This window comes from Lagenorhynchus albirostris, chromosome 5 (assembly GCF_949774975.1).
Source record: "Lagenorhynchus albirostris chromosome 5, mLagAlb1.1, whole genome shotgun sequence".
Taxonomy (NCBI): domain Eukaryota; kingdom Metazoa; phylum Chordata; class Mammalia; order Artiodactyla; family Delphinidae; genus Lagenorhynchus; species Lagenorhynchus albirostris.
Genome location: NC_083099.1, coordinates 80,702,968 through 80,722,021, shown reverse-complemented (window position 1 = coordinate 80,722,021; position 19,054 = coordinate 80,702,968). Strand labels below are relative to the sequence as shown.

Below are 19,054 nucleotides of genomic sequence, written 5' to 3'. Positions count from 1 at the left end.
GATCCTGTCTTCATGAACTTCCAGATAAAGAAACATGAAAATGGCTCAGTGTATGAAAAGGATCATCACATCTTCAATCACACATGTGATAAATGGACTCAAATTTCTAATGATAAGAGTAGACTTAAGTAATTTTTGGAATACTATATGCTCATTAAAATTATTATAAATACTATTTAACAGAATGGAAAATGTTTACAACATTAAGAGAACACTAAGTACAAAATCATATATTCATTAGTATACGACAATTAATGACAACTTGTTTTTATATGAATAAAACTTTTATTGAATTTTAGATCATTAGAAAGAATAAAGAAATGCAAGATAAATGCTTTCTAAACAACATCTGATAGTATCATCTTATCTGTCATGGCATTTTCACTCTTCTTTATAAAAAGTATAGACATTCATTTATTTAAATTTTTACAAAGTCAAGAACCGTCAAACGGAAAAAATAAGTAATGCTAAAGTAAATTCAGTTCTTCATCAATATTGGAATGATTGCAATGGTTAGGTTCTGAGCTTAGCCCTCTTGGAAAAATAGTGTATGCAGCAGCTGTTGGTTTCCATTATTCAAATAAGTCTGAAAACCAGAAGGCCACTTCCTGTGACGACTGTGCTTGCAGGAAAAGAGGGCAAAAGCATAGTGGGAAGAGGGAATGAGAGACTACCTCGGGGAAAGAAAAGATGCTCTTATCCAATCCCGGGGTCAGCATCATAAATAATTTAGGAAACAAATCTGGGAAGAAATCATTTGTGTTGCTTAAAGTGTGATTAAGGCGAGAGAGTCACCGATACAAGCACAGCCAGATCTACAGAGCACAAATAGAGTGGAGAGTCTGCAAATTACCTGGTGAACTCCCAAGGCCAGGTAATTAATCACAAAGAATCTTTTTACAGTGGTGTAAAACACATCTGGGCAAAGTTGCAACCCTGAGCTGTGACAAGAACAGGGCAGAGCCTCCCAGGAGCATATCTGAAGACATCCCTTTTGTCTCAGTCTTATCTCTTTTGCAAAAATAATCATTTTGAGAAAAACAGAAACAAAGCAACTCCTGCCCTCCCTGTAACAACCCAGTAACCTCAACTTGTCAAACAAGGAGAAAGTTATCTACCCCAGTACAGAGGCATGGGGTGCTGCCCTCATTAAGAGTAACCTGGTGTGACAGCAAGGGAGACCTGGAAGGCCCTGCTCTGAGAGGCTGCCAGGAATTCCCTTCCACCCTCCTCCCTGCTCCTGTGCTGCCTGCACGACCTAGGTCTTGCCGCCTGCCGGAATCCACGAACAAGCTCACTGGACGTGGCGTTGACAGTAGTCTTTTCCTTCCTAACCCAATGCCTCTCTCCTATTTTTTTTTTTAAAAACAACAGTTTTCTTTTAAAAAATATTTTCCCAGGAAATAATGAACAGTAACTGTCATGGACCTATAACAGACCCTAGAAAAACATAGACAGGCAATAATCTGTCCATATAGCAATATTCCAAATATGAAATTCATGGTCCAGGAAGAGATAAATAAATAAATATGAAGGGGCTCCTCAAAGAAGTTTATAGTTTTCACCCATTCCTTACTGAATTCTGTTGGTGTAAAAAGTTTTGATTCTACGATACAAAAGCCAGCCCTGCTAGGACCAGTATTCGCCATTTATGCCATTTGGTCCCCTACATCAAGAGGGGACGGGGAAAGGCAGGATGTAACACAGGGTTGCTCAGTATGTTTCTAAAGACACCTATCTTTTTAAATAATTTCATTATTTAAACTCCATCTGGCACTTTAGTCTCTTGAAAAATTATTACGTTAGACATGAATTAAAAAATAAGCCCATCTGGACTGCAGTTTGGGTTTTTAATGCTATTCTGCTCTTCTACCTTTTTCCTTGGCTTGGCACATCTGTGAGATCCAGCGTTTTGAACAGAATCCTGGGACAGCTGGGGTGGGGGAACGAACAAGTCTTCATGCCGGAGCACTCCAGTTCATTTTACCAATCTTAGTGGCCGGGTCACAGCCCTGCCTCCTTCTTTGTGCTTTTTACTAGGATCATTGTCAGGAAAGTGTCTTTCCCAACACGCCACCACCCCGCCCCCCGCTGGAATGGGGGCTCCCTTGGCTTCTTCTCTGCACACTCCATCTGCTTGCGTCCTAGACCAGGGAGCCAGCCCGACTCTGGGCTGGAACCATGACAGGGACAGCACCAATGCGCTCCAGGCTTGCTTGGCTGATGGTGTAGGAGTGTGTGTACTGAGCCCGGGGCTTCCTGCTGACTGAGCCATTGCTCCTGGACACGGCCTGCGGCGACGACCCTCTGTTGGCTGTCACTGACAGGGTCTTCGGTGGGGCTGGGGCCAGATGGCTGCCGTTGGCATAGACGGATGGTATGTTGGCGTGGCCCGAGTGGAGGGAGAAGGACTGGCGCAAGTCACTGAAGTGGTCGAGCGACTCTGTGTTTCTGTGCACTTTGGGATTGTTGCTCCAGCAGCGGCTGTTATAGGTATTGGAAGAGGTAAATGTGTTGCTCTCTGAGGAGGACACCTCGGTGTGAAATGCTTTGGCAGAAGAAGGACATTTAGGTGGAAGATCATCCTCTCTGAAAACGAAAAAAATAAAGCTGTTGTTAGGATTTACTTGAGGTTTACCCTACCTACCTGCCCAGGACTCTGTCTTCCCATGTTCAGGTGAATATGTCTGTGAAATTCAAACCCTCAGGACGACCACACTATGATGAAAGCAAACACGGCAGTCCTGGTGGCCTCGGCTTTGATATTCATTCCCTTTAAGACAATGCTTAGGAAAAATTCTCCCTCAGCTTCTCAGTCCCCAAGAGTAACCAAGAAAGTAGTATCAAATCTCTCAAAAACTGTGTCTTCCAATATAACTGAAAAATATATGTGTGTGTGTATGTATATGTGCGTGTGTGTGTGTGTGTGTGTGTGTGTGTATATATATATATATATTTTTTTTTCCTCTAAATAGGAAAATAGTCCATGAAGAAATCCACCGAACTAGCTGCTGTAAAGCTAGGAAACCAAACTACGGGTGTAGGAACTTCAAAAAACTATTAGAATTGGCCTGATTTTATTGCCTTTTGGGGTTTGAGAAATCACTGTGGTATGCTGATGAGAGGTTTTTCTCATTAATCTTACACTGGGATGAAATCTGTCCCTGCATAGGGTCCAAACCCTTAAGAATTATAAGAGGCTAAGAGAAGTCATTAAGTTAATTTAAGATGTTAACTAATTCAATTACCATTTTCTGAGTACCAGGCATTTTACTAGATGTTTCATGTGAGAAAAAGACAGCTCCTCTACCCAAGAAGCCTATGGTCAAATGAGGGTGACAATCAACGCAGGAACATCTGCAAGTCTTAAAGGTTGGACAAGGGCCTAAGTCAACTTATGTGAGGAGGTGATGCCTGGACTAGACTTAAACCAGACCAAGGAATGTACTGAAGAGATGGATGCAAAGGGAAGGAGTATATGGTCCAGGAACAAGGTGGAGGCTACAGGAAAGGCCCTAAGGCATGAGAGAAGACAACAGGCTGGAACACAAAGTGATCAGGGAAGTTGTGAGAGATAAAAAGCAGGGAAGCAGGTAAGGGTCAGATTCTGAAGGGCTGTGTATGTCATGCTACGTAGACTGGAGTCATTAAAGCATTTTCAATAAGGTTATTGATGCGATGCCATCTAAGACTGAGCCTGAACCCCCATATCTCCACAATACAGCAAGAGTCACCTTTCTTTCAAGATCATTTGACACTGTTTCCTTAAGATGTTCATATTCTTGACTGAACTGTTTTCAACCAAGCCATACTGCTTTGGTCTATCTGTACAGGTGCTGTTCTTTCTTGCTTTATGTTCGCATCATTTACAGATGCCAATATTAAACACATGTTCTAAACTCACTTTTCTACTATGGCAGCCACCTAACCCCACCCACCCTGAAGCTATGGGAGGAAAGGGGGGAATTCTTCACTTGTGTCCTCCTAGTTGGGCACATGCTAGACTACCCTACCCACCTCCCGCCTTTCACGATCCAGTAAATAAAGCTGAGGAGTAAGTACCATGAGGAAGAGTGATATAACATACAAGAAACTATCATTTGGCCACTTTAACTACCTTGGTTAAAGTCATAAGATTAGCAAAGAAATCTTAGCTGCCAAAATGAATAGAAATACAGACATTGGCTATGCCAATGTCAGGATAAATTATCTGACACACAAACCTTATTTCATTAGGAATTTCTTCTTCCTCCTCCGCTTTATTTTTGCTTCTCCAGTAAAAGAATGCCCCTAAAATTAGTGCAATGCAAAAAATGATAATAACTGCACCAGTGCCAATGGCTCCAGCTATTAGTCCAATGCTCCTGGGCTGGGCTGCAAAATATATTTAAGGTATATTTAAAGAAAAAAAAGGAGAGAGAAAGAGAAATAGAATATGCTCACACAACTTCATAAACATAAAAGGCTACCAAAGAATTTTCTTAAAATGTACAAAATTGCCTACTGTATTGTATCCATTTAAAGTTAAACCTCACTTAATTTTCTGTATCCCCAGTGGCTAGGACTAACACACAACAGGCTCACAAACATTTACTGAATAAATGAGCAATTCGTTCAATAAACGAACAGCTGTAGGAGCGCCACAACCAGGTCAGAGCAGGAAAAAGACCGTACCTGACTACTTGCCTGACCTGTCCCAAATGAACCTGGCAAGCAGCAGGATAACTTGCTACCTCATCACAGCCAGATCATTCCCTTTTGCAACTGGAATTCAAACAACCCAGAATTCTCAACTAAAGAGAAAATTTCTGCACTGCTTATGTATGACCTGGGCACCTAACATTTAAGCAGATATAAGGGATTAGGAAAAAATACAAGAAGGTCTTGCCATGATTGTAAGATCATTACAAATTTTTAATATGTCTATAGCACTATATAATCAAACTGATCTGATTCTAATGATCCTGGGAAGACATTTTATCATAAAGAAGAAGTCGTATTGCTGAGGCTGAGAAGTATACTAACACATCTATTAAATATCTTCAGTAATGATTAAAATCAAAAGAATTTCTATTTAATCTTCAAACAACCTCTAAACAAGCAGAACTTTTCATTCCCTAGTTTAACAAAGATCTTGGCATTCAGACCCAGAGTGGACATCAGAATTTTATATACTTACGAGAAATAACCTGGAGATCCAAAAGACAGGTGCTGGTCCCAATGGCATTAGAAGCCACGCACTGGTACAAACCTGATGACAGGGCGCTGATGTTCCGGATGGTGACTGTTCCCTGGACCTGGTCTGTCACAAAAGTAACAGTCAAGTGAGGATTTAGGAAAGAAAATAAGAAAACCAAAGAAATCAGCAGAAGACTATAAAAAGAGATAAACAGTGAAGAGCTATCAATACCTTTTTTTGGAGAGATGTTTTTGGTTCATGAAGGTTAAAGACTAAAATAATAACATACGTTAAAGACCCGGAGCTATAGAGGACTGTCCTAAATAAGGGCAGTCTTAGAACTTAATCTGCAGATTAGTGTGAGGTCCTAAAGGTGAGCAGCCTTCCCTGAGGAAATGTTGGCTAATGCCTATTTTAGAGAATTTATGATCAAAAACACCAAATTTTAATTCTGAGGAAATGCAATAACATACAAAGTTAAACTCATTATAATAATGTATGCTTCATACTTGATGGAAAACATATCCTCTGTGTGCTCAAGGGTGTAGACTGCTACTCCCTTCCAACAACTACGATAACCATTTGTGTAAGTCCAGCTCCTCCAAGGAGTGGACACCAAGACAAGCAGGAGGTTTACTGGAGGAAATGGCAGTAAGGGAAATGGAGAGGAACCTGGAGGAAGCAAGGAGAGGCTCAGACTGCAGTACAGGTCTGGCCCCCATGAAGGGGAGAGGGAAGGAAGGAGGCAGCGTCTCAGACTGCAACACAGCCTTATGGAAGTTTCCACCAGGCTGATGGGGAGTCCTTGAGCCAAGGTCACCTGTTAAAGGCATCTTAGACTTTGCGGGAATGGGCCTGCATTAGCAGCCCCACTGTGCCCAGTGACTGGCTGGGAGCTGCCCAGGCAAAGCATGGCCTGGGTGCGAAGCAGTGGTGGATGCTGTGGGAAGCCACTGGGGCTGTCAGTCAATTATGTTCCCACAGCAGGAGATCTGAGCCATGCATTTCCCAGGTGACCACACTGATATTACCAAGAAATATTGCAGTGGTTCACATTTTAGTAACTTATCAACGTTAGGATAGTGGATTTATTCCTTACAAACAAAACACAAATGACTTACAGTGATAATAAAACCTAAGTTAATAGTTATTACTACGTGCCAAGCACTGGCTCAGCTTTTACACGTATGATCTCAATCTTTACACTAACTCTTAGCAGTATTGTTATCATCAATCCCATTGAACAGATAAGGAAACCGAGGCTCTACATGAGTGAAGATTACACAGCTGGGCAACAGGAACTGAACGGAGGGCTGTCCGACCTCTAAGCTCAGGCTGCACTGCGGTCTCCCTCAGGCAGTGCACAACTCTTCCAGCCACTCACCGCTCAAAAGGAGCAGCAAATCAGGAAAAACCTCCTGGTGGCACACTGGTGGCACAAAGTCCACATACTCCTAGGGCAACACCTGGAGCTATCTCTACCCTGTGCTGACAACTTTTACATGAAACTAAGATTTAGTCACCTAGTTTCTTCTGGTAACCTTCATTTCTATTTAGATCAAAGGCAGAAGCAGAGTCATTTAACCAATAAATATTTATTGAACACCTTTCTGTGTGCTGGATAATTTTTGAGGATGGTTATATCATGATGAACAAGACACACCCAGCCCTGTACCTTAAAGAGACGAGTAGGTGAGAAATCACAATAAGTGGGGTAAGCGCCATCACTAGAGGATACAGGGTGCTTAAGAGGGGCATCTAGTGAGGATGAGCAAATTCTGAAAGACCCCCAGGCAGCAACCGCCCTCAGGGTTATCTCCCTGCCTTCTAACATAATATAGTGGGTAATGTTAACAAATGACTCATCAAACACACACTGAAATTAACTTCAATATACAGGCCAGGGAAGGGAGGGTTGGGTTTTTGTTTTCCTTTTGTTTTTGTTTTTTAATGGGAGCATTTAAATGGTCGAACCCATACTATATGGATATCTTACTGACTTATACTTATGTCTTACTTGGACATTTGAATTGTACTGTACACACCCAAGTCAATATACTTGGTAGTTATTTGGTTCACACTTGTGTGTTATTTCCTTTTCCTTAAAAACAAACAACTCTGATGGCTACCAATGTATGAGGCTTTTCAGTGAATTCACTCAGATAATTGGGTCCGTCTGGAGGGAAACTGTTTTCTCCTCCTCCGTGTTCTATCTGATTTCCCGTGCTCTCCTTAACCATCCCTCCTACGTGCTCCCCAGCACCCTGTAATCCCTAGTGCTGGAACTTACCCCACTATTATAATTTCTTGCCTACTTGTCTCATTAAGATAAGGGACTCTTGTTTGTCTTGTTCATCACTGTATCATCATCCTCAGAAATTACCCAGCACACAGAAAGGTGCTCAATAAATAAATAAATGGGCTATCTTCTCGAGTGTCTATTGTGTACCACATACACTGCACTAAGAGCTTCACATGTCTCATTTAATCTTACAAACCTTAAGTTTTATATTCCCTACTTTTCAAAGATAAAAAAGCTCAGAGAAGCTATGCAATTGGTCCAAGATCACACAGTACACAAGTAGCAGCACAAAAAATCAGGTCTGTCATGTCCAAAGCTCATAACCACCATACACACACTTGACTTTCTTGTAAGGTATTTAAAACCACAATATTCTGTGGGATGCATCTGTAGGATATTTCCTAACCTTGCAATCAATGTCCCAATGCTATGAGTATTAAACTAAGCCATCTGTCTAACTCCACCTTCAATACGTTAGCAAATGTCATCATGCAAGAAAACCATAATCGCTGGGCAACTAACCCCACAATTTCACACACTGTGTTGTTGTTTTCCTAAATCCTGAAATTCTAGAAATTTGATCAGCTCACACCAAATCAGTGATTTTGTTGACACTTCCAGAGAGAGAATTTGGGAAATTTTTAACAGCTGATCTAAGCAGCATTCTGGCACGCAGAAAGAGGTAAACTGTAAAGATTCTAAAATAAAATAAAATGACAACTTCAAAAAAAAGGTGAAGTCACTGTTCTTTCCTCCTCAGTGAGGCTGACACACCACGCCGGAGTGAACTCAGAACGTAATCAGAGAATGGGACAGACACATGAGTAAGACAGGTCTAACCAGAAGCAGAAGAGGGCTGCTGAGGTAGTCAAGGCAACAACGCACCTCTGCAGCCAGCACCTGACTGCTCCCTGCCATGGGCACAGGGCCCTTTCTGAAATGAAATGGGCTCATTCCTCAATCTGTCACTTCACTTGGCCTGCTCTGGAGCAGAGTAATTTGTTGAAATGAAGTTAGAGAATAAATATTCTTTAGATCTTCTTTCTTTTAAAGAATAGGGGAAGTTCAACAGTGCGGAACTGCCGTTTGGAAAGCAACAAATTGCATCACACCCCAGTTCACAGCAAGACTGTATCCCACACAAGCTTTGTACCTGGACCAGAAGCCCTACAGAATTTAGACAGAAATAAATATAAGTGCACATTTCCACTTCCATCCTTTCTCCTTAGCTCCAGAACCACTTCTCTGCTGCCTAGTAGACGGTGCACTGGCTAAGAACATGTGTTCTAGACTCAGGCAGCCTGGGGTGGAACCTGCTCTACCACCTGCTAGCTAGGTGGTCATGAATGTGCTGCCTCTTCTGCATCTATGTTTTTGATTCCTCGTGTGTGACATGGAACTGCCAACATGCTTCTACATCACAGGCTACTGTGAGGACTGAGTGAGACAATGCATAGTGCCTGGCAAGGCTTCCACGTTGGAATTCCCTCTTGGCATCACTTGGGAAATTTGTATCTTTTTCAGATTCATAAGAAAAATCAAGAAATTGGAAAAAAAAAAAAAAAAAGAAATTGGGAAAATGTTGAAGGTCTCCAAATTCCAATAAATATTAATACTCAGGATTTGAGGTTGAGAGATCAGACTTCCAAAATCAAATTACTCTATATTTTATATGATTTATGCATTTTTACAATAATAATGCATGATCATAATAATAAACAGTGAGTCATCTCTTATATAAAAATTTCAGAAGTACTCTGTAGAAGAAAATAATGAATACATGGTTTATTGTTATTTGAACCAATATATTATGATATATTATATATTTCAAAAATATGTAAAAAATTATCTCAACCAGATACAAACATTTGATGATAAAAAATAGTAAAAATGGGAACATTAACACAAAATAAATGCCAAAATAAAACCTATTTTAAATTCAAAGGTAATATCACAAATACTTAATTTTTTTTTTTTTTTTTTTTTGCGGTACGCAGGCCTCTCTCACTGTTGTGGCCTCTCCCGTTGCGGAGCACAGGCTCCGGACGCGCAGGCTCAGAGGCCATGGCTCACGGGCCTAGCTGCTCCACGGCACGTGGGATCTTCCCGGACCGGGGCACAAGCCCATGTCCCCTGCAACGGCAGGCGTACTCTCAACCACTGCGCCACCAGGGAAGCCCACAAATACTTAATATTTAAACTCTGTCATTCTAAAAGAAAATTTAAAAACACTATACAGCATTAAGTATCCAACAGTCTTGATCTTTGTTTCATGCCAAATTTTCCAGACATGGAAAGAAAATTTTATTTCCTTTCTGTGTTGATGTTGGTTGAATTAGGATGGAGATGGACAGGGGAGACAGAGAGAACCTGTCCCCAGTAAGAGAACATCCTAAGCACCTCTGACGCACACGTGAAGACACACACTGCTTCATATTAGTTCATCTCCTTTATTTAACAATGAAAATACTCTGCCTTTTTGCCCTGATTTTCATTTTGTCATTGAAATAGGTATTACTTTTGCCAATTCAGATTTTAAATCTATTTCTGATTTCATGTCAGTGTATTCTACAGCAACATTTCCATCTACTTCTCTTTGCATTTCTGCTATTATTTTCAAAGAACTGTAGTCTACAGCAAATACTCAAACACTAGAAAACACCAGTGGACATTACTGGGCAATATTTGAATAATGCAAGATTTATATCTCCTTGGTATTAATAACACTGCATAGAATCACACATCAAAATACTAAGCTAAGGATTTATTTTACTTTTAAATCTGTTATTTATTGGAATACCACTCATGGCATTTGTATAAAATATAATGGCTCATCACTGGCAACAGATGGGTCAGGAACACACACTTACAACATGGCAACAGCTACAATTAAGACTAACTGATTAGCTTGTGACTACTTTTCTCCTACATATTTCGGTCTAGGTTCCCAGAAATGCTGACTCTGAGCAGTCTTGCTTTTAACTTGACATCAGTAGATTCTTTCAGATCAAGATGTCTCTATGTTGATTGTTAAGATTTAATTATCAAAGGAGAATAGTGCTTAGTGCTCAAGAAACATCACCTGTTACCATTATCATTATTTCAGTCCCCATCTAGAGGTCTCAGAGGACCACTACCTCACTGCTTCCCTCAAGCAAAACTCTAAGTATATCTTCTCTGAGTTAATAGTTACTGTTCATTCAATAGCTTAAGACAGAAATCTCAGTTAACTTTGACTCTTCTCTGAGTCCCAGTGTATCAACAAGCTCCATGTCTTGTTGATTTCTGGCTTCCATCTTTCTCGAATCCCACCCTGCCTCTATCCATTCTCCATCCTGATGAGCAGGTCCTTAGTTCAGGCCCTCTTCATTTCTTTCTTTTTTTTTTTTTTTTGCAGTATGCAGGCCTCTCACTGCTGTGGCCTCTCCCGTTGTGGAGCACAGGCTCCGGACGCGCAGGCTCAGCGGCCATGGCTCACGGGCCCAGCCGCTCCGCGGCACGTGGGATCCTCCCAGACCGGGGCACGAACCTGTGTCCCCTGCATTGGCAGGCGGACCCTCAACCACTGCGCCACCAGGGAAGCCCCCTCCTCAGTTCTTGATGGAGCTATTATCAAAGCCTCCCATCTGTGACCTGGCTGCCAATCTCTCATCCTGTTTGCTGAGGCTGTTTCTAAAATGCAGATCTAGGTATCTTCTCCGGCTTTATAAAAATGCCAGTCAATATCCACAGTCTCAAGGACACCACCCAAATTCTTTGAATGCTATACAATGACTCTCACAATCTGGACCTGAACTTGCCAACCTCCTCTCTGGTCAAACCTTCATGAATCTTTATGTCAGGTCATGAATCTTTATTCACGATCAAAGGTCAAACCTTCGTGAATCTTTAATCATAATTCTTCTCACTTTAAAATGTCAAAATTTTTAGTGTGTGTGGGATCAAGATGGTAGAGTAGGAGGACTGGGCTCATCTCCCTCATGAATACATCAAAGCTGCAACTATATAGAGAATAAATCTCACTGAAATCAACCTGGGGACCAGCAGGATGGCTCTTCTGCAACCAAGGCTGTAAAGGAAGATCCACACAGAGTCTGGTAGGAAGGGAGGAGAAGCGATCTGGTTGGGACCCCCACCTCTAGAGGGGGACATAGAAGACGAGGGGATATCACAGGCTCGAGGATGCTCCCTGGGGAGCGAGGGGTCTGAGCCACATATTAGGCAGCCCAGCCCTGGGGTCCAGCACTAGGAAGACAAGCCCCCTTGGTGGTCTGAAAACCAACGTGGCTTACTGGAGGGCTGTAAGAAACCAAGACTACACTCTTGAAGAGTACATGCATAGACCTGCTTGCTGCCAGTCGCAGCACAGAAGCAGCAGACTGGAAACTGTGTGGAGCTCTGCCCAGCCTGCCAGGACCACCCTGGCATGCCCCCATCCGGCAATGGCAACCTGCTCCAGCCGCTCTTGTTCCAAATCTGCTCTCCACTAAGGTGGAGGCTGCTGTTGCAAACAAGTGTGCACACACTTTGAGAGAAGAGAACTTGGTCTGACCCCAGCCCTGCCTCTGACCAGAGCAAAGGCAGCCATGGCCAGTGCACGCTTTGGTGCACACTCTCAGAAGGGTGAATGGCTAACTCCAGGGCAGAAACAGCCATCCCCTGAGCACGTGTCTCTGCACATACTGGGGAGGGAGCCAGCCCAGTAGTGTGGAACCAACCCCTCTGGCCCCGACCTAGCCTCTAGCCCAGGTGCACACACTGGGGAAAAAGTGAAAGCACCATAGAAGTACAACCCCAAATCCTCAGGTCCTGGCCATACCCCAAACCAAGGTTGAGAATGCCATCACACCTGGGAGAAATCCAATTCCCTCAGAGGTCCTGCTCCAACCCCTATGTCTCCAATCCTACCTCCTGATAGGATGGTGATGGCCACTGAGCACAGGAGAAGCTCCAACTCACACCTGGCTCCAGCTCTAGCCCCTCCATCTCCAGCCCTACCACCCATCAAGGTGGTAGCTGCCAGCACACCCCAGGTGAAGACACAGCCCATGCTCATTTCAGATCCACTTCTCCCACCAAAGCCCCTGGGCACATGCAGACTGCATAGGGACATTCCCACACAAGGACACACCTTCAAGACTGGGAAAGGTAACTGTTTCACCTAATTTCAGAGTCAGAGAAAGTTAAACAAAATAAGAAGAGGAAGGAATATGTTTCAAACAAAAAACAAAAACAAAAAACCTTGACAAAACCCTAATAAAACAGAGATAAGTAATTTACCTGATAAACAGTTCAAAGCAATGGTAATGAGAATAACAACTGAACTTGGGAAAATAATACATGAACACAGGGAGAACTTTAATAGAGAACTAGAAAACATAAAAAAGAACCAGACACAGCAGAAGAATACAGTAAGTGAAATGAAAAATACAGTAGAGGGAATTAACAGCAGATAAAGTGATACAGAAGAATGCACAAGTGATCTGAAAGATAGAATAATGGAAATCACCCAATCAGAACAGCAAAAAGAAAAACAGATCTAAAAAATGAGAATAGTTTAAAGGACCTCAAGGACAACATAAGTGTGCTAACATTTGCATTATAGGAGTCCTAGAATGAGAAGAGAGAGAGAGAGAAAGAAGTAGAAAATGTATTCAATGAAATTATGGTTGAAAACTTCCTGGACTTGAAAAAGGAAACAGATATACAGGTCCAGGAAGTACAGAGAGTCCCAAACAAGATGAACCCAAAGAGACTCACACCAAGAATTAAAATGGCAAAAGTTAAAGATAAAGAGAGAATTTTAAAAGCAGCAAGAGAAAAACCAAGAGTCACATACAAGGGAACCAATATAAAGCTATCAGCTGATTTTTCTGCAGAAACTTTGCAGGCCAGAAGGGAGTGGCATGATATATTCAAAGTGCTGAAAGGGAGAAAACCTACAACCTAGGACACTCTACCCTGCAAGATTATCATTTACAATTGAAGGAGAGATACAAAGCTCCTCAAACAAGCAAAAACTGAGAGATCATCAATACTAAGCTGACCTTACAAGAAGCATTAGAGGGTCTTCTTTAAGTAAAAAAGGCTACAACAAGAAATAAGAAATTATAGGAAGGGAAAAATCCCACTGGTAAAAGCAAATATATAGGAAAGGCTGAGAATCAACCAGTTAAGCAAGTGAGCACAAAGGTTAAAAGACAAAAATTGTAAAGTCAACTTTAACTACAATAAACAGTTAAGGGATTGACACAAAGATATAAAATATGACATCAAAAACAGAAAATGTGGGGGAGAGGAATAAAAATGTAGTACTTTTAGAATGTGCTTAAACTTAAGTGACTATCAGTTTAAAACAAGCAAATATAATTATAGGTCAACATGTATGAACTCCACGGTAAGAGCAAATCAAAAACCTACAACAGGTACACAAAAACTACAGAGAAAGAAACACAAACATAACACTAAAGAAAATCACCAAACCACAAGGCAAGAGACTAAAAGAAGAAGAACAGGGAAGAACTACAAAAACAACCAGAAAACAAGTAATAAAATGGCAATAAGTACTTACCTATCAATAAGCACTTTAAATGTCAATGGACTAAATGCGCCAGTCAAAAGACATAGGGTGACTGATCAGATAAAACAAACAAGACCCATCTATATGCTGCCTACAAGAGACTCACAGTGCTAAAACCCACATAGACTAAAAGTGGGAGAATGGAAAAAGATATTCCATGCAAATGGAAACAATAAGAAAGCTGGGGTAGCAACACTCATATCAGACAAAGTAGACTTTAAAATAAAGTCTATAAAAAAAGACAAAAAGGTCATTATATAAAGAAGAGGATATAAAATTCATTAACATATATGCACATAATATAGGAACACCAAAATATATAAAGCAAATGTTAATAGATATAAAGGAAGAAATTGACAATAATACAATAATAGTAAGGGACATTAACACCTCACTTACATCAATGGATAGATCATCCAGACAGAAAATCAATAAAGAAACAGTGGCCTTAAATGACACAGTATACCAGATGGACTTAATAGATATCTATAGGACATTCCATACAAAACAAAAGAATGCATATTCTTTTCAAATGCACATGGAATGTTCTCCAGGATAGATCAATTGTTAGGCCACAAAACAAGTCTCAACAAAATTAAAAGGGATATAAATTATATCAAACATATTTTCCAACCATAATTGTATGAAACTAGAAATCAATTATAGGAAGAAAAATAGGAAAAACACAAATACATAGAGACTAAACAACATGTTACCAAAAAGCTAATGGGTCAATGAAGAAATCAAAGAGGAAATCAGAAAATACCTTGAGACAAATGAAAATAAAAACACAATTTTCCAAAATTTATGGGATGTAGCAAAAGCAGGTCTACTGGGGTAAGTTTATAGCAATACAGGCCTTCTTCAAGAAACAAGAAAAATCTCAAATAAACAACCTAACCTACCGCCTAAAGAAATGAGAGGGAAAAAAAACAAAGTCAGAAAAAGGAAGGAAAAGATCAGAGTGGAAATAAATAAAAGAGACCAAAAGAAAAGATCAGTGAAACCAAGAGCTAGTTTTTCAAAAAGATAAGCAAAATTAATAAGCTTTTTGCCAGGCTCATTGAGAAAAAAAGAAAGAGGACACAAATAAGCAAAATAAGAAATGAAAGAGAATAAATTACAACTGATATCACAGAAATACAAACAATCATAAGAGAATACTATGAACAGTTATATGCCGACAAATTGGTCGAACTAGAAGAGATGGATAAATTCCTAGAAACATACAATCTTCCAAGATTGAATCAGGAAGAAATAGATAACCTGAACAAACTGATTACTAGTATTGAAAACGAATCAGTAATTTAAAAAAAAAAAAAAACCTCCCAACAAAGAAAAGTCCAGGACTAGATAGCTTCACAGGGGAATTCTACCAAACATATACAGAAGAGTTCATACCTATCCATCTTATACTATTCCAAAAATTAAAGAGGAAGGAACACTCCTAAATTCATTCTATGAGGCCACTGTCACCCTGATACCAAAACTAGATAACAATACTACCCTAAAAATTACAGGTCAATATTTCTGAAGAACAAAGATGCAAAAACCCTCAACAAAATATCAGCAAACCAAATTCAACAGTATATAAAAAGAATCATACACCTTGATCAAATGGGATTTATTCCAGGGATGCAAGGATGGTTCAGTATCCACAAATCAGTCAATGTGATATACCACATTAACAAAAGGAAGGATAAAAATCACATGATCATTTACATAGATGCAGAAAAAGCATCTGACGAAATTCAACACCCATTCATGATAAAAAACTCTCAACATAGTTGGTATAAAAGAACATATCTCAAAATAATAAAGGCCATTTATGACAAACCCACAGCTAACAACATACTCAATGGAGAAAATCTGAAAGTTTTTCCTCTAAAATCAGGAACAAGACAAGCATGTCCATTCTCGCTATTTCTATTTAACACAACATTGGAAGTCCTAACCACAGCAATCAGATAATAAAAATTTAAAAAGGGAAGAAGTAAAACTGTCACTATTTGCAGATGACACAATGTTATATATAGAAAGCCCTAAATCCTCCACCAAAAAACTATTAAAACTGATAAATGAATTTAATCAAGTTGCATGATATAATATCAATATACAGAGATCTGCTTCTTTTCTATACATCAATAATAAACTATCAGAAAGGGAATACAAGAAAGAATCCCATTTACAATCATATCAAAAAGAATAAAATACCTAGGAATAAATTTAACCAAGGAGATGAAAGGCCTATACTTAGAGAACTATAACACACTGGTGAAGAAAACTGAAGATGATACAAAGATATGGAAAGATATCCTGTGTTCATGGATTGGAAGAACTAATATTGTTAAAATGTCCATACTACCCAAAGCAATCTACAGATTTAATGCAATCCCTATCAAAATACCCATGACATTTTTCACAGAACTAAAACAAATGATCCTAAGATTCATATGGAACTGCCAAAGACCCCTAATATCCAAAGCAATCTTCAGGGGGGAAAAAAAAAACAAAGCTGGAGGTATAATCCTCCCTGACTTCAGAATATACTACAAAGCTACAGTAATCAAAACAGTATGTTACAAAAAAACAGACACATAGATCAATGAAACAGAATAGAGAGTCCAGAAATAAACTCACGCACACATGGGTCAGTTAATCTACAAGAAAGGAGGCAAAAATATACAATGGGAAAAGTCAGTCTCTTCAATGAGTGGTGTTGGGGAAACTGAACAGCTACCTGTAAAAAGATGAAATTAGAACATTTTCTCACACCACATACAAAAATAAATTCAAAGTGGATTAAAGACTTAAATGTAAGATTGAAAACTATAAAACTCCTAGAAAAAAACATAGGCAATACACTCTTTCACATAAGTGTTACCAATATTTTTGGACCTGTTTCTTTAGGCAAGGGAAGCAAAAGCAATAATAAACAAACGGAATCTAATTAAGCTTAAAGGCTTTTACAAAGTGAAGGAAACCACATACAAAATGAAAAAAATAACCTACTGAATGGGAGAAGATATTTGAAAATGACATGTCTGGTAATGGATTAATATCCAAGATACATAAACAGTTCATACACCTCAATATCTAAAAAGCAAACAACCTGGTTAAAAATTGGGCAGAAAACCTGACTAGACATTTTTCCAAAGAAGACATACAGATGGCCAACAGACATATGAAAATATGTTCAACATTGCTAGTCATCAGGGAAATGCAAATTGAAAGCATAATGAGCTATCACTTCACACTGTCAGAATTGCTACTGTAAAAAAGACAACAAATAATAAATGTTGGCAAGGATATAGAGAAAAGGGAACATACACTGTCAGTGGGAATGTAAATTTTTATACCCACTATGCAAAACAGCATGGAGGTTTTTCAAAGAAACTGAAAATAGAACTTCCATATGATCCAGCACTTCCACTGCTGGGTATACATCCAAAGAAAATGAAAACATAAATTCAAAAAGATGTATGCAACCTAATGTTCATAGCAGCATTATTTACAATAGCCAAAATATAGAAGCAACCTAAATGTCCATCAACAGATGAAAGGATAAAGAAGATGTGGCGGGGGGGGGGGGGGGGGATACACACACACACACACACACACACACACAGGAATACTCATCCATAAAAAAGATTGAAATTGTGCCATTTGCAACAACATGGATGGGCCTGGAGGGTATTGTTCAGTGAGGTAAGTCAGACAAAGAAAGACAAAAACTGTATGCTTTCACTTATATATGGAATCTAAAAAATAAAACAAATGAATGAACATAACAAAACAGACTCAGAGACACAGAGAACAAACTAGGGGTTAACAGTGGGGAAAGTGGTTAGTGGAGGGTCAAGGAAGGGGAAGGGAATTAAGAGGTACAAACTACAAGGTATAAAAAAAAATAAGATATAATGATGTAATGTACAACACAGGAAATACAGCCAATATTTTACAATAACTTTAAATGGAGTATAATCTATAAAAATATTGAATCACTATGTTGTATATCTGAAACTAATATAACATTGTAAATCAACTATACTTCAAAAAAAGGTCAAACTTTTATACTTGTAAGATTTTGCATGCATGGTTCTCTCTATTGATAATAACCACTTTTACCTGGTAAAACATCTACTCATCCCTTAAGATCCTTTTCTTCTCAGGAATTTCATTCCCTATAAAGTCCTTCCTAACCTCTTCAGGGAGAATTAATACTTCTATCATTTTAATTTTATAGCACTATAAACACTTTTATAGCATTAAATACATAGCCCTGTAGTTATCTCTTTATATTGGTCTCCCCCATTAGACAGTGAACTCTAGAATGGAGATATATCTCTTTATTTTTATATTCCTTTACCTTCCCCAACACTCTACCCTAAAGCAGTTGCACAGAATAAGTGTTGTGTCTGTGTATGTGTACACACACACACACACACACACACACACACACACACACTAAAAGAATGGATGAATGTATTAACAAATGAATACAGTTATGATAATCGCTCGTATTTAATTTTTTCAGAAGAGGGAGTAATGAACACTGCATAGGACTAGCTTCTTTATGTCTGAGGGCAAAACAAAGGGGAAATCTTATCTTTGGTCAGGATAACATCTCGATGAAGAAGAAATAAGCCCCTGTTTATTGGGCAAATTAAGTGGCTGAAGACTTTTCTGCTCCCCATGAGAGAAAAATGGACACACTCTCACTGGGAAGGGAAACAGAGTGGGAGTTCAAGAAGGAGAATCAAGATTCCTGAGGCTTCCCAACCTGGCAGGAGAATGGGAGTGCTTTCTGTCAGTGGACTTTGGGCAAACCTGGTATCCTCTCTGGGCCTCAGTCTCCTCCCTTGTAACACGATAGTCTTGGACTACAGTTAAGATGTTCCATCCATGATCTCCATACCAGGTTCTGCACAGAGTTCTCAAGCAAGCAGGAGAGTTAATCATCCCTTTTCGCTGCATTAAATCATGAAAGGAT

At 39.6% G+C, this 19,054-nt stretch overlaps 1 protein-coding gene across 1 annotated transcript in view; it reads right to left on the bottom strand.

Annotated features, from left to right (window-relative positions):
- Nucleotides 1-368: 368 nt before the first annotated feature.
- IGSF11 (immunoglobulin superfamily member 11) overlaps nucleotides 369-19,054 on the bottom strand; it is a 36,256-nt gene continuing 17,570 nt past the window's right edge. The window contains exons 5-7 of the mRNA XM_060149043.1: nucleotides 5,180-5,302; nucleotides 4,224-4,374; nucleotides 369-2,589 (exon numbers count right to left, since the gene is read on the bottom strand). Coding sequence (XP_060005026.1) covers nucleotides 2,145-2,589; nucleotides 4,224-4,374; nucleotides 5,180-5,302 — 719 coding nt within the window. The 3' untranslated portion in view covers nucleotides 369-2,144. The remainder of the gene's footprint in view (nucleotides 2,590-4,223; nucleotides 4,375-5,179; nucleotides 5,303-19,054) is intronic.